Raw genomic sequence first — 19,522 nt, 5'->3', positions numbered from 1 at the left:
ACACACACACACAAAACTACTCTAATTCTGTCCTAGAGCGGTACGATTGCAAAAACAGAAAGGGGCAGAGACATTTTTACTCTCCATTGGTTTTTGTCCTCTGTCTTCCATGTCTTGCAGTTGACATTTCCTGTGCTTTATCTTTGTCTTTATTCTAGATTTCCTTCTAGAATTTATTTCTGCTAGTCTATCAGCCCTGCTGCTCTGCTACAATTGAGAACCACATATGGCACTGTGTGCTTAGATATATCATTTCTTTAGGCTGTACGAAAAATCTTAGATTAGATACCAGGAAAATTCAGTGGGAACTGGCCACCAAACAGTCATCTTTTATATGCAGTTTATCTATATTTCTTTTCTTGAGGGGGAAAAATTGTCAGCCATTTTCTAAGCTGTCTTGTACAGCACTTACAGGCTGCAAATCCTGTTGTGTAGATGAACTGGCTAACACTATTCTTTTGGAAATTTTTTAGAAAATGTGGAAGATAGTACTGATGAGGATGCCCCACTGCATAGTCCTGGGGCGGAAGGAAGGTGAGCACTTTTTGTTAACTAGGTAACTGTGTTTGGTTCTAGAAAAATAACTGCCATTTGCTTTTTTTGCAACTCATTGCGTATCCTTTAGAGAATAGTTCTGAAGTGGTTTTCTTGTTTCATACACCAATTTGGTAGAAAAAAAGCATCAAAGAAAAATACACATTCTGCAAAAATATGAACTATTTTCTTTCTCACTGTGCTGCAATTGTTCTTTCAGTTCATTGTCTTCAGACCTCATGAAGCTTTGTGGTGAAGTCAAGCCCAAAAGCAAGGTAGGCTGTACAATAATAATTATAATTAACACTGTAATGGCACTTTCTGGGGGACAATCTTGCATTCCTGCCRGGACATTAATGAATGAAGACATGCAAAGGGAGACATTCTGGGGAACTGTTCATATAATTCATATATAATGTGCTTTCATGTGATACTCTTCTCAAAGAAGCAATGATATGCTTTTCAATATTTTGTGGTTGATTTTTTACAGTTTCAGGAAGAGATACTTTCTTCAGTTATTAGCATTCCAAACCTGGGTAAATCTACCAGTTTAATATTAATTAGGTTGCAATTTAATATTGATACTGGTAGGAACTGGGAACACAGTTATCACAAGCTTCTGTGGTTGTAGGATTATAAAGGAAGTTTATAAAGTAAATAGATATTTGACCTTCAGGATCTTAATTACAATTGGCAATAGAGGAATATACCTAAGTTAGCTGTCACATTTCTGATAGCATTCATAGGTTTGCAGCTTTTTGGGCAGGCAGACTGAATAAGTAAGAAAATGTTGGCATAAAATAAAGCATGTGACCATTGTTTTTGTAAAGGCTCTGCTCTGACTGAATGTGTGTCTTCTCCTGTCCCCCAACCCCCCCATGGCCTTTCTTTTCCTGAGGAATAGATCTTAATTCCACAGCAGCAGCTAAACAGCCTACATGTATGATCGGCCATTTAAGAATGAGTGTGTTGCACAAAGCTCAGCTCCTTTCTGAAATATTCTGTTGTTTTCAAATGGTTGAAAAGCTGAGTGAATTTTTATTTATCTTAGCTTAAACTATTTTTGGAGTTATGTAAACTAAGTTAGAAGCAGACATTTTTGCATTGGAATAAGCATCAGCATCAACATGAGAAGTTATGCCAATATAATTATAGCTATTTAAATTCACGCTTTGCTTTATTCCTCTGATTTATAACATTTCATTTAGATAAACCTTAAGAGGGTAATATTGTACTCTTGTCATATTGTCAGGCACTTGGAGTTAGTTTCCAAGGTTAGCATTTTAAACAGTTGTCAAATCAATGTTTCATGCTGTTGAATTTGACTTGCATTCTCTGTTTTTCCCAAAAAGTACAGGCAAGCTCTGCAATTGAGTTTCCAAAGGTATCTGCCAAGTGAATTGAGTGGGATGCTAATTGCCAGTTAACAGTAAGCTTAAATGTAACASTCCAATACATACCATGAACTGTTTAAATCACAACTTGATTTCTCTTTGTTTCCAGGCCCGCCGGAGAACCACTACTCAGATGGAACTGCTGTATGCAGACAGCAGCGATTTAGGCTCTGATGTTAGTGCTACAGACTCTACTTTRCCTGGCCCTCTTACAACTGTTGCAGAAGCCCAAGAAAGTGGGATGACTGCTGAYGCAAATGATACTAGGGATAGAGAGTTTATTCCCCCATCATCTGGCTTACCTTCTAAGATAGGCAGCATGTAAGTTTGGCCATGCTATACTAATTATCTTTTGCTTTTTAAAAATGCATGTTGCCAATTTCTTGAAATCTGTTATTTTAACTTTACACAGGAGGTTGGTGTACTTGAAGCTTAATAATACTGACAAAATCCTTTCTTCTGTTCTGCTATCACGACTGTAGAAAGTATAAACGTGTTGTTGTAAATAATATGATTTTTTTTTATAGAATAAGCTGCTGTTAAATAGTTYTATCTTAGTGAAATTAGTGTAACCTTGTTTCTAAATAGCAGGCAAAAAAATCATCTTATRCCTTGCCATATAATGATATGGCAAAGGCAGATTCTAGGGAGGTAGTAAGAATCTATTTAAAACAGCAGAGAGATAAAGAAGATAAAAACGTTTATATAATGCAGTAATAGTACCTGTATATGGTCCTAAAAATTGGGTAAAATCCTTCTGTGAGACATTTTGTGTGGAGTATGTTTAAAATGGAGAGTTCGATACAATAACTGAGTGTGCAAGTGTAAAGTTAAAACAAAAATGTGAGATACTATGAATTCTCAAAATTTCTACTTGCAAGCTACACTTATCTGAAGAGCACTTTTACTAGTTGAAAATATTACTGCATGCCCAATAAAATTAGGAATATTTTTTTATTTTTACTTTGGATCCAGCAAGTATCTTTCTCAGGCTCTTGCTCTCATGTGTGCTTTTTTTCACTTGATCTTGCTTTCCCTTTTATATCTGCCAGTGTCACTCCTTTCAGCCATTCGCTGCTTGGAACCATTTCATTGACTTGTTAGGTAGCAGTGCTTATATTCCATAAACTCGTGCGTGAACTAAAAGAATTGCCATATCTAGTGATATGGAAAAACTGTGTTACATAGCTATCTCCATGTTGAAGATGCTGGAATAAGGCATATCTCACTATCCATCTGTCCTATTTGCATAAAATTTTACASCAGTCTCCATCTAATGTACACTTGTAATTTATATTGCTTGTACCACATTTTTCTAGCATGTGCTTGAGGTGGCAAACATGAACAGTAAAACAGCATTTATTAACCCATGCTGATGGCTTCAGTGCATTTTACAAGTAGAATCTGCTTAGAAAAAGTGCTCTTGGGCTGAGGATAGGTGGAGAGACCTACCTGTTTCAGCAGTTAGTGTGAGATCACTAGAGACTTTTGAAGCTTCAAGATATAAAAACATCAAGTGTTATGACCTGGCCATCCAACACTCAGGTAATGCCTTCTTTTGCCTTGCTCCCTCTTTTAGGTTGTATCCATTTGTGAAAGTGAACTAGCAATGAGGCAAAACAGGATTTTGTAAAACTGTAGTCTGGTAGCATTATAGAGTTGTGCACTGTCAGTGGATCAATTCACACAGCAGTGGCCTCACATATTTTAGTATCATTGATCATGTTTTGGCAAATAAGTGATTAAAAATTTCCACGGTCATTCTCCAGTGGCTCCCTCACTGTAAGCTGTAATGCTTTTTCACAACTAGAACACAGTATACTTCCTACAGTATTACGGGTTTTGCTAGTCACTGGTCATTGTTGAAGAAAAGGTTGCCTTTGTGAGCCACCTGAACTTCCTGTCTGAGCCTGTAGTACTGTCATGTCTGTTACAATAAAAGGCATTCTGGAATAGAATATGATCCTATGTGCAATATATGCCTTTTGCCACCCCTTAAATGGAATTTAGAGATGTAGTAACAGTCCCCCTCCAAAGTTAGGGGTCTGCATATGTACCAGCTGCTCCACTCTGGGAGTTTAGCTGTTTTCTCAGCTTTATGATGATTCAGAGAGTCATCTTACTGCATGTGGGCAGCACTCAGTGCAGCAGTCACTTGAGTTGGAATATTTACAAAGATGTTTTCTAAACAGCASTTTACAAAGTGCTCTTCTAGATACTTTGATATACCTACCTCATCTCAAGCAGCCCCTTTGGAGAGGATGGATCTCCTCCAGGTGTTGATGTATTTSCTATCTCTGCTCAGATGTCTCTGATATCCTGGGAGATCTAAAGGGCACTGGAAACCTATGATAAGGTGTGTTTTGCTCTCGAAGGTCACTTCGAGATAAGTGATGGAATGTGCGTTTTACGTCTATGCTGAGGAAGTTCTCTATAGCAAAACTCCTGCATTTTTAGGGGAATACCTTCATTTCCATGCCTTCCAAAAAAATTTTTGTAGTATAATCATGCTTGTTACACCTGAAAATGTGTTACTGTGGACCCAGAAATGGAAGACTCCAAGGAGCTGGTAGAGAGTAAGCAAGAAGGAGCTGGCTCCATGTCGAATATACTGGACATTAGTGTGAGGCAGAGGAGTTTGGGTTCCAGTTCCCAGTGTGTTTTGTTTAATCTAGTTGCTGTGCAGTAGACACATAGGCAACCATGGCAGTGGAGACTAGAACCCAGGATTCCCTYATCTGCCTGAAAAATGTAGTTACAAGGCTGAGCACAGGAGTTGCCTTGTGACCCCAGGACTTTTGCTTTCTTAAATGCATTCTGGCCCAGTATAAGGCCAGTTCCTCCTCCTCTTATGTCCTTTGCAGAGTATACTTAGAGGTCAGGTAGCCCTGTGAAGAAATGAAAGCTGTAGCCTTGAGGAGGGAATTAAATCCATCTCCCTCTTCCCTGCCTTTTTGTGCACTTTGACCACTAGGCTTTTGTGCAAAAGCAGGACAGATCATTACTTTTCCTCCTCCTGTCTTTTGAAAGTCCTGTTTATTTGCAGTCACAAGTACACCAAGGTCTGTGCACAACTCTGGCACAAGGTCCTGCAGGTATGACCTTCACTGTGCAATTAGGGCATATGCTTGGTCTGCACATGACCAGCTGTGATACTTCAGCCAAGAAGCTGTTCTTGGTTGTGCTCTGCTAGTAAAATCATGTTCAACTGCATGTCGGTCCCCAAAGATGGATTTCGTATAGCATAAGTTTCCTCTCCAGGGAAACTGGCACAGCTTTCTTTAAGTAGAGAAGTTRTAGGTATGCAGAGGCAGAGCCATCTGACACTGGATGCTAATAACTGCAGTAGGCAGATAGCCTGCTTGCTAGGCTTAGGCTGCCTGAACAGAGTTGTGTACCTACAAGAGCGCTTTCAGAATCTGCAGAATTGCTTGCTCTCTTTAATAAGCATTTCTGGCCCTTAACRTTGGTAGAAAAAAAATTCTAAACCTAAGAATGAGTAAACCAATGCATATGTTGCTTTTCTGATTCTCTAGCTAATGARTAAAAGTTCCTTAGAAGAGTAGAGACCATCTAAATTCCCTTCATTTTTTGAATTTGATGTTGAAACTAACGAACATGTTAGTGAAAAGGTTATTTAATATGTAAGAATCATTACATTTTTTCTGCTCTTTGCTTTTGTAAGTGGTCTATTGTAGATGAGAGAAAGTTGTGGAATCTGAAATCAAGGTCTCAATCAAAACTTCCATCTTCTCTGTAGTCTCAATTTGAGATACTTTCTACAACCACTGTAGTTCYTCTGGTTAACCTCTTTTGAATCAGTAAATATTCTATACATTTTCAGTATCTGGCTCTTGATATGTTGATGAACTGTGAAAGGTAATAAACTTGTGTACTTCATGTTAATATTAAAACATGAGAACAAATTTAGAATAGACTCAGTAGATTCAAGAGAGGCAATAATAATAGATTAAGCACACTCAAATTTGAAGTCTTTTGAGTTGGAGAATGATAGCTAATGTAAGAAAAACAACATTATAAAGGGCTGTAAAGTAAGATAATAATGCCTCTTTCTTTAGTTCTAGACAGTCATCTCTGTCAGAGAAGAAGATACCTGAACCTTCACCTTTAGCAAAGAGAAAAGCCTATGAGAAAGCAATGGAGAAGACAAAGGCAAAAGAACAAAAACTGTAAGATTCTTTTAAATTTATTTTCTGAAATAATTTAAACCTTGGGAATATCTTCTTGAAAAATAAATCCATCTTTTCTATTTCTTTAATTCTAGGACATTTTTTACTGGTGGCAATGAAATTATTATCCGTTGTTCAACTTATATGTGGGTGTGGTTTTTTATTAGGATTTTTTTGTGTGTGTGTTTTTGTTCTTTTTTTGGGGCAGAGTATTTTCTGTACACAAATAACTCAGTGTCAGAATGCTGAGAAAATGTGCTTTGGAACATTTGGAAATGACTGACTTTTTTTAATAAATCATTTTATCTTAAAATCTGCAATTTTTAAGAATTTCTTCACTTTACATATATATATATTTTTTATACCTAGAGCTTTCACTGTTAACAAGTAAACTTTGAATGCTATGCCACCTTGCAATCAGCAGCAGTTCATAATCACAGGGTTATGACCTTGTCTGGGAAACATCTGTAGCTAATATTATAATTTTAGTCATTGGCTTAAGAAAAGAGGATCTAACATTTGAGGCATGTTTCGTTTAACATCTCTAACCATTCGTAACCTGTTAAAGAAGATGTTCTTTTTTTCTTGTAGCTCAGATTCTGGAGCCCCAGAGGCTAGTCTGTCACCTCCTACTTCCCCACCAAGCCGGCCCCGTAATGAAATGAATGTTTTTAGTCGTCTTACTGTTTCTCAGGGAAACACATCAGTTCAGCAGGATAAGTAAGTCACAGAGGGAAGCCTCAGCCCCCAACCAGGGAACCGCAAAGCGCACTCAAGTTATCAGTGTAGTATCTGTTAGATATTTTGCTCTTCTCCTGCAAGACAGGAGGAGACACTTCTGTGTTTTCATGTATTTTTTCAAAGAGAATATTTAAAACTCATGGAACTGTTCTGAAAATTCTAGACAAGTAATTTCCTGCTGAACCTTGTTTCCTGTTTTCTAGGCTATCTCTGGTACTTGTAGTTTTAAACCCTTCAAATACGGCAGAAAAGAATTCTAGAATTCTTAGATGTATGTGTATTTGTGTGTGTGTTTACTCTTAAAAGTAGGATTTAGCTAACAATTTAGGAAATTGTACTTTGACAGTTATGTTCAGGAATTCCAGYGTGGCTCAGAGTGCTCTCATGAAAGCACCTCAGAGGATGAGATGCTGAAATGGCTAGAATGCAGCTCAGAGATTATCCGATTTATTAAATAGACTGGCACAGGGAGGTGATCTGGAGGAGCAGTGGATATTGACACCGTATTTAAAAGACGGAGAGCTCAGTTTCCTGGCACRTTAGGCATCTGCTTCTGTAGGAATCTCAGTCCAAGTTGCAGTAGCCTTGAGGTGAACAGTGTCTTTACTGCTGCTGAGTTAAGTACCTGAAGGGAGGGTGTCAAGGGGACGGGGACAAACTCTTTTCAGTTGTCCTGTGTGACAGGACAAGAGGCAATGGGCAGAAATTGAAGCACAGGAAGTTCCGCCTGACCRTGAGGGGGAATTTCTTCCCTGTGAGAGTGAYGGAGCRCTGGCACAGGTTGCCCRGARASGTTGTGGAGTCTCCTTCTCTGGAGATCTTCAAGGCCCGCCTGGGTGCAACCCTGTCTACCATGCTCTAGGTGACCCTGCTGAGCAGGGAGKTTGGACTAGATGATCTCCAGAGGTCCCTCCCAACCTTACTGATTCTATGAAAGCAGCGCCATGCAGAGCTTCTGAACTCCACCTCAGAATCAACCTTCRGTTCCGAGTGCAGCACAAGAATGTGCTGTTGTCTGTTTATGCTATTATTTCTGTATAGCTTTGTTTTTCAGTGGTTTACAGTCACCACATACCAAGCAGTAGCTTGCAGTGCTTCCAGTAGTTTAGCTGTGCTTGTAGCTCCCTAATTTCAACTGCATAACCTTTATCTTACTGCTAACTCGATATAGTTTGAAGTTTCTTACATTCTTCAAATTTTAATAAACTTAAYTCTTTTCATTTTTTTTCCTAACTTTGAAATTAAATGAAGCTACTGAATCTGTTTGATTTGAKTTAAAGCTGAAGGATATTTTAAGGTATACTACAAATTATTCGTTTTTTTGAGGGGATGTTTTGTTGTTGCTTTTTGTTGCTTCCTGTTTTTAAACTTTTCTGAAAATGGAAGGTGAAGAATTTTGAACTTGTGATCATTTGTAACTTGCTGTTTCTATTGCAGTGAGCTATCAATAATTTAAATATATGTATATGTATATATTTAAGATTAACATTTTAAATGATTCTTCTATACTTAACAGGCACTTTCTTCAGTTTTTTTTTTCATTTTGATATTTTGAATAAGTATTAAGTTGTGGAGGTTGAATCATATGTCTATCTTCTCTTTTTACCTCATTGTCTTTTCTTCTGCAAGAATATATTGGGRAAATACAAAATGGCCAGTGTAACTCAGCTTCTTGCTCTGAAGCAGTTGACTAATGTCTGAGAATTCTGTTTATTTTCAGAGTTTTTTCCTCAATGTTATCACAGATTTAAAGTATAACCTGAGCAATGCTGTGTAGTGTATGTGGATTTGCATTGCATTTCTGAATTGGCCATGCTGCTGTTTGTTCTTCTCATATGGAGACTTTTCTCTGCTGTTGATACCTATATTCTTTCTCCTCACAATCCCACCACTGTTGATTGTAGGTCTGATGAAAGTGATTCCTCTCTGTCGGAGGTACACAGGTACTCTCTCTTTCTCTTTTCTGTATTCCTGGCATCATTCAGTGAAGTTATTCCAGTTCTTAGGAAGTTTCATTTCACTGCATGAATTTTCCCGATACTTGTGTGCTGCATCGCTTTTGCCAGAAGTTTTAATCCTGGAAATTTTGGCCAAGCATGTCTCCTACCCGCACACCCCCTCCCTTTTTAAGGTGTTTCTTTTTGTGGTTGAGCATGTCAGACATTTTTCTTTATAAATGAAATAGGGCATAAACCTTTTTTAGACACATTCTATCTCTTTCCAAAAGATCAGCAAAATTTTTCTTAGGTTTTGTATGCTTCTCTTTTYCTCCTTCCCTCTCTTGTTCAGCTGTATGCTCTAGTGGCTAAAAATTATATTCCAGTGTAAATCCTAGAGAAGGGCAGTAAAAGGGCTAATAATAATGTGATGGTGGCTTTGCCTAGTCMCTGTAGCACTCCTAGCACTTCTTGTCTGTAGACTTGAGAGTGCTACATAGAGGCAGATAAAGAGCTCTTGTCCATATGTTGTTATGTGACTTGTGAAGGGAATGAGTATGGAAAAAGAGCAGTAGGAAGTTACTCTCAGTCTAGAGGCAACATACATGCAGAATAAGACGGAAGAAGCACATTTGTTTTGTGTAGTGTTTTGTGTAGTTGAAAGCAAAAACATAGAGACACAAAATAATAAGAATATACATAGATAAAATGAGTCATCTGCCCCCATATTTTCGAAAATGTTGTTAAAAGGTGCAGACTGGAAGGGTGAATGCCTTTTCCAAGATGAGGAAATTAATGTCAAATGATTTCAGGCGATATTTATATTAGTGACATCTATTAAAGAATTAAAGTGGAATAATGAATTATATGAATGTGAAGAAGCCCTGAGCAGTGAAAGTGTATAAGATAACCATTTCTAAGATGGACCAAATAAGCTAATTGCCATGAAGTTAGCTAGTATCAGTAAGGAGCGTTTTCTCTCCTGCAGCAAATTTCTGCTTGATTGGAAATATTACAGAATTTTTATATTTCCCTAAAATTTTTTTTGTGGGATAGAGCTGTGATTTAGTTCCTATTTCTCATATTTATGCATGTAATTCCCCAAAAAAAAAGCATGGCGCTGAGCCTTAACTGTTAGCTAGGCAGGTCACAGCATTGCATTGCATGTGTCAGCACTACCTTGAGGCTTTTCTACACTTCACAGAAATCAGTGTGGCCCACACATGCATGCATTTTTATGCACGGGATTTTAAACTGCTAATAATTATTATTTGGTAATGAACTGTTTGATGTTTTTTTCAGGCTGGGTTACAGTCCTTTGGCACATTCACAGGGCTAGGTGCAAAACTAGATTTGTTTGGGATATCTATTCTCCAACCATACTCCCTCGTACCCATTCACATGGAAGTTTGGTATTGGAGAACAGCGTGCAGTCAGAAGCTTCCTCAGGGGCACAAATTAGCAGCAGTTCTCCAAGCTTACCCAGAGAAARTGGTTGATGTGAAATGGTTGCTGAGTTCAGATTTGGCAGTATACTCTACACTCCATTTTGCAGACGTGTTACCTGGCACTAAAGTGTCCTGGTGCAGCTTGCAGTATTTTGGTTGACTCCATGAATCCAGGAACTGTTACTGGTTTTTTAAGTGTTTTACAGACTCTTCCATTTACTGAACACTCACCATCTTGTCTTGTTTTTTGTTTTGTATGTTATTTCCTTGAACTGATAGCCCGTACTTGGTACTGACACTTAGTAAAGCTAAAAAAAAAAAAAAAAAAAAAAAAAATACAGAGTTTATGAAAGGTATCAACTGTTCTGTTCCCACATGCAAGTGAATGAGATGAACATTTCCCTGTGTTTAAGTAAATTAACTTGATCTGTGACTAGTATATGTCCAGTTCACATTCTCTTTTTTCTTAGGGGGATAATTAACCCATTCCCTGCTTCAAAATACATCCGATCTTCTCCACTTCAGTGTATCTATACAGCTGAAGGACACACCAAGGCTGTGCTTTGTGTTGATGCAACTGATGATCTTCTCTTCACTGGATCTAAAGGTTGGGCAAGCTTCCTGCGTCTACTGCCTACAGAGGCTGCTTTGACAACTTGGGATATTGTGAAATTCCCAATTTGTGCTTAGKGTTGTAAATACAGGGTAATATTGTGAATGTCTGTTTTGCAACATAAGCTGAAGAAGGATTTGCTTTAATTAGSTGCAGATTTTTAATTCCAATGTCTAGTTTATTTATATTGGAAAAAGTAAATCTCAGAACAGTATTAACATCTGTTGAGTGATATGATAGAACCAGTTGTGGTAACGTGTGTGTACATGATGCACAATGTRATAGCCTCAGGGTAGAGATACCACCAGGTTCGTGTGGGAATCGGCAGATCTTCACCAGCTTTTCTAGCTACAGAGTTTGAATGGATGCTTCCTGATATAGCTGACTCTTTGAGCAGAGCTATGACCATTTGCTGCTTCCCRTATGTGTGTTGTTGCCTGTCTCTYGTGGGCTATARGAGTTAYGGGAGGGRCTTGATTCAGGTTTTACTAAATTCRCTCCTGGCTTGTATCATCAATCAGCATTTCAAGCTGGTAGAAATAGTGATTAGAAAGAAAACATTTTTCTCCTATCTTTGGTAACTCTTCATTTTAATCACTAAATCTAACTAGAAAAGAACATAGTTGGACCTCAATGGTTATTTTTCATAAACATACTTTTTAATATATATATCAATCATAGTTATTTCTGCTTGTTYTTGCTTTTCTCTTGATATATAAGTCATTTAGGATAAAGGACTGTATTTTTAGCCAGGCAGCCAAAAGTGTGGAAGRCACTTTCTCCCAAATAGAATCTGGRTGATAATCGRTATGATTCTCGATGTGAAAAACTGTGACTGAATTGATTATGCTGGGATTTTCAGAAGCTTCTTGAAGCACTGAATAGTTTGAATCACTTTTCTCYTTTGTATTTTTGTTGTGGTAGTCAGTCCTCTGTTTCACAGAGACTCACAGCCCTTCCTGAATTATGCTCTTGATGAGGAGTTCTTGAATAAGAAATTGAATTCTCCCCTTGATCTGTCATCATTTAAACTCAGGAGCCTCCCAGGTGCACCCCACTTGAAGAGGGAATTTTATCCTCATAAAATGCCATGGGAGCTAATATGCAGATAATGAATATGACACTTAATCATTAGTCCTGTTTAGTTTTGATGATAGTAGATGACGCCATTTTTGTGCAGTGCCTACCAAAATGGAGGGATGTGTATAMGTGAAAATAAATATACCTATATTTTTGTTGCTATTGAGCTTTGGAAATGCGTGAGTTTTTCTCTTTTCATTATTTTCCCCATTTTTAATTTTTCTTCTCTGTATTTAGATCGTACTTGTAAAGTCTGGAATCTGGTAACTGGACAAGAAATTATGTCTCTGGGAGGTCATCCCAATAATGTTGTTTCCATAAAATATTGCAACTACACTAGCCTGGTGTTCACAGTCTCAACTTCCTATATCAAGGTGTGGGACATCAGAGATTCTGCCAAGTGTATTCGGACACTAACGTAAGTATGTTAAACCTTAAATGAGGTGAGCTCGAATGAGTCTTAATTTTAGATAAAATTTTGTTAGATTTAATAAAATAGTGTGAAGATACTGATGTAATTGGAATCCAAACACAGAATTGAACCKCTGTAAAATGTTTTTTTATGGAGAATTTCCTATTCGAATACTTACCCGACCTATTCCTGGTTAGTTTGGGATCTAAGAACACCATTTGTTGAGGCTGGAGGCTTTCTTCATGTGTTCAGGTTAAGGCAGTGTGGTGCATTGGTAATATATGGAAACAAAACAATTTGCATCCGTGTATGTAGTGTTTTGTCAGACACTCATTATTCAAAACTGGCTTAAAGACTTTTCTGCTCAGGTAAATAGGCTTATTTGTAAACAGTGTGTATAATAGGGAGGACATAACTCCTTCTTATTCCTCATCCCCCCTTTTACTTAGGTCTTCGGGACAAGCGATGCCAGGTGATGTGTGTTCAGGAAGTACTAACAGAACAGTCACTATCCCCGCTGGGGAGAACCAGATCAATCAGATTGCACTAAATCCAACTGGCACTTTCCTCTACGCRGCAGCTGGAAACTCAGTGAGGATGTGGGACCTGAAGAGGTATTGGACAGTGGCAGAAGTGAATGTTTTGTGTTATGTGTGCATGTAGACATCTGAAGCTACCAAGATGTTTTCTGTTCATAGTAGTATCTGTATCCTGAGCAAAATATGGTCTTGGAATATGGACCAAGGGATCAGTTATTCCATTCCACCGTGGTTACTGAGATAAGAGAAACACTCTCTGCTTCCTCATGTGTTATGGTTATAGTGAATCTTAAGGCAGAATGATTGGAAAAACAAAAGGTTTTGTGGTTAAAGTAGGTGCTAAAGAATAGGCTGGCAGATGCAATGAATCCTTACTAGTAATCACTGATGAGATGATGAAAGCTGATYCATTTAATGTAAAGAAATATGTGGCTGTGCTAATTAGCTAGATAGCAGTTTTCCAAACCAGAACCCACACTCAAAGAACGTGTTCAAAGGGTGGAGAATACTTTGAGGGTCTCTGCCTATAGTTTTAAATTTTGTAATATAAGAAAAATTCTGATTTTACATAAACAGAAACTTTTATTTACATTTAACATTGATTTTAACATTTACACACGGATGTGAGAAATAATKTATGTAAAGCAGAGGAGGAATAGTGAAGACATCGGGGAAAAAAGATCCATTCTGACAGAAACTACAATAGACTGTATTGGATTCATAGAAAAATAACAACAAATCCTCAGTAATTTATTCTCTTTTTCTTGAAGATTTCAGTCTACGGGAAAGCTAACTGGTCATCTGGGCCCTGTTATGTGCCTTACTGTGGACAGAATTTCCAATGGGCAAGATCTTATTGTCACAGGCTCGAAGGATCATTATATAAAGGTAAACCGTCATTTGCCTRTTTTACTTTTCAGATCAGCCCTGGATACAGGCTTCAGGAGGACTTTCGCATTTCCATATCACAAATGTGAGAACTTCCACCTCAGCTATCACATCAGTAAAAGACTCTGAATAGTATTTAGTCATTTTACTACATTTATCACTTTAGYAGTATTTTCATCTTGCAGTGGAATGATCTTGAAAACATTGTGGATCAAATKGTCTTTGCTGAAACTCTTTCTAAATCTGCAGTAAGGTGAACCTCAGRTGTATGAAGCCTTGGAGAAAGATTCATAATGCCTACTCTTCAGAAACTTTCAGGACCAAATTTTGCTTAAGAACTGCCAGACACAGGCACAAGCAAAGTTACTTAAGTCAGTCAGTGCCAGCATTTTGGAGTGCAAATCTAACTGCATAGCAGGGACACACTATGTGCTTCCCAGTATAAAGAGCTTGAACCCAGGCCAAGCCTAGGTCTTGCCCCAGTTCTGAGGTGGAGAGGGAGAGAAAGGCATATACATCTCAGCCAAGGTACCCAATACATTGAGTGTATTCATTAGCATACATTTTGATTGCTCCTGGTTATGTTCAAAGCAAAGCTAGTGGTGCTGTGATACTTTCCTGCTTCTTAKCATCATAGTTAACTCACTCAGGTAGGGAATTGGGGAGATGTTGCTTTTTAGCCCACCTCACACAAAAGGTTTTTGAACGTACAAGTTCTTGTTTCTCAGGAATATGCCCAAACCTATACTATGGAGYTATCTATCATCTTCCCCATAAAGCAGACCCTCGGTGCTGCAAAGAACTTGTGATTCATGAGGCCAAAGAGAGAATGAGCAAGGGACTCTTTCTTTTGCTTGGTCTGAAGAGGTGYCGTTTTTTCTGTTCTTGCATTCTTGGATTGCGTGTACTTGACTCGTGGGAAAAAGTATATTAGTACAGATGGGAGTACAGCAAGAGCTAGAACCTGAAAGAGCTTTCTCACTGAGCTAGGCTTTCTCTTTTTTGGCATTCTTAACCTGTAATTTGTGGATTCTTTGCTGTGCAGTGGGCCAGCCTCAGAAGACAGCCTGGGAGGTAGGTGAGTGCATAGCTGATGATTTGGGCTATGGATTTGAATCCTATCAGCAGTCCTGTGGTGAGCTTTCAGAGTGTTCCAGGGTATCAGAAGTAAGATATCTTTCCTGCCAGAGGATCCTTGGGCAGGAGGGAGGGAGAGAGAGACACTCTAATTGAGAATATTGGATAATCTAGATGCTGCCATGCTGGCACAATGGGGACTGTAAGGGCTCAGTGGGGAGAACAGAATATGATCATGTAATGAAAGCAGGCCATGCTACCACACGTGACAGGCAAGGAACTGGTAAGACCTAGCTGCTAAAGTCAGCAGTTCATTTGTTGTGCTTGCTTTCCTTGTGTGCTCCCTTGCTAGGGGTACATACATCCTCTTGATCTGTCTGCTTCTTGACTCCTAGCACAGGAATGTGCAGTGATTTTCAGCTGTATGTATGTGCTGCATACTGTGTATTCTGCAAGATCAGTGCCCTCATAACTGTCAAGCCACTTTACTTTAGATAGCACAAATTTACACAGTAAWTGCAGCAGTTTGGGAATTCTTGGTACTATGGACATAGGTGGAGTGGGTCTGATCACAGCATGCTACCCTTTCCTGCCCCAGAAAACTGCTGTATTGGCTTCTGAGCTAGGAATACTGATCACCTCTAACTGAAGTGTTAAATTTGTAAATTTGTCTTGTATGTATGTTGTTGGGCTTTTTTTTTTTTTTTTTATTTTTTTTTTGAAGATACATGTTAATTGAGTACTATAATTTTTTCAATACCTTTAACTCAGTTAAGGTATTCTTTTACATTGCTACATTGCTAAGCTGTCCCTGTCTTACTACTGAACTTTTTCATTGTAAAAGGTCAATGAAGAGCAAATGATAAAGGATGAAATCTGGCATTTGCTTGTGAAACAGAGCTAGTRGTTAAAAAAGTTTTGGCTCATATGTTCCTCCTCAGTTTAGTCTAACAGGGTGAGTTCTGGCTTGCTGCACTGCAAAATGAAACAGGAGGGCTTATACTGCTGCTCTAGGGACAAATAACTGATGACTAGCTGTATCCTAAACTGGTAGAACAGCTTTATTTAGGGTATTCTTGGAGCAAAAGGAAGGAGGAAGGTGTGTCTGTTCAAGAAAAGCATCAGGATGTAATGCAAGCTTTGCAAAATATGTTGTCTAAAAATATGTTTAGTGTCTCTTTCTACAGGTTTGTGATTCTCCCAGTGTGAACCACATTTTCGATACTCGTTCTTGAGCTTTGCTTCTTTAGCCCACCATGTATTAAAGATAGGCTCTTTCTTGTAAAGAGGGTGTGGATTTCATAATTTCATACTTTTCATAATCTGCACTTCAGTGTGCAGTCTTCGCTGAATTCAAGGAAGCATTCCTACACTAGGCAAGAGGTAGAAGAGAGGAAAGAGGTGGCTCTGTTAGGTAATTTATATCTAATATATGTCATAATACAATGAACATTTCCTGTAATAAGACTTCAGAGATCTTTCCAAGTTTCTCCTCTTTAATTGTTCACTGTCTGTCTTCAAGATGGTTAGATGGTAGATAATTTTGTTTAATATATTTTAATATTTATTTATTTATTTTTTAGATGTTTGATGTAACTGAAGGSGCTCTTGGAAGTGTAAGTCCTACACACAATTTTGAACCTCCTCATTATGATGGCATAGAAGCGCTCGCTATTATGGGAGACAACCTCTTCAGTGGGTCCAGAGACAATGGAATTAAGAAATGGGATTTGGCTCAAAAAGACCTTCTTCAGGTAGTGTAAAATCATGACTCTAATGTGACGGCCATGCTTTAGAAACTGTTTTTAGACTCAGATAATGACTGTTGACTTAAATGCTGATGTTTTCAATATAAATAAATATATATTGTATTATTATATATTATACTTATTTATAAGTGATTATTCCTCTGTTTTAGCTCTGAGTATGAAGGTTTCATTGTTCTGTTTCAGAATGAAGACAGCACTTCCCTCTTCTGTGATTAGAACTCTTGGTCACCATCCTTACTATTGCCAAGGTGTTAAATTTTGGCTACACAAGATTTTCTTGTGAAGAAGAGACTTTGCAAATCTCCTTGCCCCCAGTSCTTTTCTAAAAAGTTTCCATCTTAGATCTCACTCATCTCGTTACATAATGTGTGTTATGTAGTATATATAATACATACAGAAATAATATGTGTAAGCATACTTAGTTGTTAAAAGGCATTTGCTAGATGAGTTTGCTATGCTCTTTTAAGCAGAAAGGAGCTCAAATTCAGGGAAACTTTGGAGTTCATTGATAATTTATGTTTGGCATAGAGAACTTAGACTTATAGTGAGTAGCCTAAACCTATCTGCTATTTTAGGTTTTATGAGAAGTTGGTGAGATACAGTTATTAAAATTGGGACTKTATGGGAAATGAAAGGCAGAAAAACAAATGATGCAAGGTACTACTGCTTTTTCAAAGAGATACTAAAAATTTAATTTTGGGGAGAAAGGGGAGAATAGCTTATATGTGCAATTAATGTGCAGAATACTAGCAAAGAGACGAATAGAATATAAAAGTTTCAGGACATGAGACAATAATAGACTGATCACCTTGAGAAGAAACTTTCTGTGTGGGCAAGCTTGTTATCCATGAATATACAAACTTTATGAACCTTCTTTCGAAAGTGTCCGATTTGTTTTCCGTTCCTGTTTAGAGAATTGTTAAGGCTTTATAGCTAAAGTAAGAATTCAGAAATTCACGTTTCTTCAGATAATGTCCACTTGGCCAAGTTGGGACATCTACCCTCGTATGTCACTGCCTAGAGAAATGTACTAAGCTGCTTGTTAGCAACAGTAGCAGGAAGACTGCAGGAATAGGGAAGATGTTGTATGCTTGGAATGACTTTAAAGTAGTAAGGAGAGTCTTTGCTTTTGCATTTTAGGCTCATGTGATGTGCATTTTTGTTACTGCAATTACTTTAATGTTGGAAAGAATACATACTGGGAGGTTGGTGGGTAAAAATACCATATAGCAGAGAATAGTTATTTTCCTTTTGGTAGGTACATTTCATTGTTTCTCTACTTCACATTCCATATTTTTATGTTTTAAAAGAAGTAGAACTTTATGAAAATTTCCTCATACTTTCTTCTTTCTTCAGGTGCTTTTTATAAAATATTGTGCAAGGAGGTCATACAAAAYCTTTGGGTAAAATAATATAAATGATCTTTTCTTTTTTAAAGGAATGAAGCAAACTGCTGTTCTTTCTGGTAGTCTTGGGGTAATTTAAGTTGAAAGGGATGGGCAGAAGTCACATAGTCAAACCTGCAGCTCCAAACAATGCCAACTTTGAAACAAGGTCAGGTTACTCAAGGCTTTGCTCAGCTGCATGTTAAAATCTCTAAGGACACAGATTGTACAGCTGCTCTGAGTGACCAGTTGTGCTGCTTCACCACTCTTTTTTTTTTCTCCCCATTTTTTTTCTCTCTAGTATCCAGTCAGAATTTTTCTGGTTGCGACTTGTGCCTCTTGTCCTTTTGCTGAGTACCCTTGAAAAGTGTTTGAGTGTGTCCTCACTGTAATTTCTCTTCTAGGTAGTAAAAGACAACAATTAGATTTCTTTTTAACCTTCTCTTTTCCAGGCTACAGAACCTGAGTTCAGTTTACCTCTCATGTTCATCATGTTCTCCAAGCCCCAGACTATTTTACAGGTGATAACTGGACTTCCTCCAGTTTATCGATATCCCTTGTGTACTGGAAGGCTCCAGTCTGGATCCAGTATTCCAGATGGCCTCACATATGCTGCATAATAGGGAATAATCACTCTTTTTACCTGCTGGCTACAGTCTTGCTTAAGGTCCAAGTACATGGAAAAAATAGTACTGCACCTTTTGTAGAGGATTCTTTTGTATAAATAGAAAATAAATAGGGAAGGACATTGACCTTTGAGATAATTGAAGTATGGGATGATGGGMACATCTTCAGAGAAAGGAACAAGACAAATAGCAGGATCACAAGTCTAGACTTCAGGAGAATAGACTTTAGCTTGTTCAGGGACCTGCTTGGAAGAATCTCCTGGGGTATGACCCTGGATAGAAGAGGGGTCCAAGAGAGCTGGTTGATTTTCAAGGATTACCTTCTCTAAGCTCAAGAATGATCCATCCCAATGTGCAGAAAGCCAAAGAAAGGTGGCAGGAGGCCTGCATAGATCAACAAGGAGCCCCTGACTAAACTCAAACATGAAAAGGAACTGTACAGGAGGTGGAAGCAGGGACAGGTAAGTCAGGAGGAATATAGAGACCCTTTCTGAGCATGCTAGGATTGGGTTAGGAAAGCCAAAGATGACCTGGAGTTGAATCTGATGAGGAATGTGAAGGGCAACAAGAAAGGTATGCAGGTGTATCAGCAACAAGAAGACAACTAGGAAAAGTGTGGGCCAACTGCTGAACCGAGCATGAGATCTGTGGCAGAGGACATGGAAAAGAGGGCATCTCAACAAGTTTACAGATGATACAAGACGGTGAGGACTGGCTGACAGACTATTGTGGTGTGCAGCAATTCAGAGGGACCTCCACAGGTTGGAGAAATRTTCAGAGAGGAGCCTTATGAAGTTCAGAAAAAGGGAAGTACAAAGTCCTGCAGCTGGGGGGGAGTAACCCCATGCATCTGTGCAGGCTGAGAGAAGACSAGCTGGAGAGCAGGAGA

General features: G+C 38.3%; 1 protein-coding gene across 1 annotated transcript in view; it reads left to right on the top strand.

Moving 5' to 3' along the window:
• KIF21A (kinesin family member 21A) overlaps window positions 1-19,522 on the top strand; it is a 70,341-nt gene that overhangs the window by 46,329 nt on the left and 4,490 nt on the right. Inside the window, exons 25-35 of the mRNA XM_085325156.1 lie at window positions 474-534; window positions 755-809; window positions 2,038-2,249; window positions 6,008-6,118; window positions 6,710-6,838; window positions 8,764-8,802; window positions 10,715-10,851; window positions 12,175-12,355; window positions 12,799-12,963; window positions 13,659-13,776; window positions 16,437-16,607. Coding sequence (XP_085181282.1) covers window positions 474-534; window positions 755-809; window positions 2,038-2,249; window positions 6,008-6,118; window positions 6,710-6,838; window positions 8,764-8,802; window positions 10,715-10,851; window positions 12,175-12,355; window positions 12,799-12,963; window positions 13,659-13,776; window positions 16,437-16,607 — 1,379 coding nt within the window. The remainder of the gene's footprint in view (window positions 1-473; window positions 535-754; window positions 810-2,037; window positions 2,250-6,007; window positions 6,119-6,709; window positions 6,839-8,763; window positions 8,803-10,714; window positions 10,852-12,174; window positions 12,356-12,798; window positions 12,964-13,658; window positions 13,777-16,436; window positions 16,608-19,522) is intronic.

Source organism: Rhea americana, unplaced genomic scaffold, assembly GCF_003343005.1.
Source record: "Rhea americana isolate MKP2758 unplaced genomic scaffold, rheAme1 scaffold_1, whole genome shotgun sequence".
Lineage (NCBI taxonomy): Eukaryota > Metazoa > Chordata > Aves > Rheiformes > Rheidae > Rhea > Rhea americana.
This window is presented reverse-complemented; position numbering and strand designations above follow the sequence as displayed.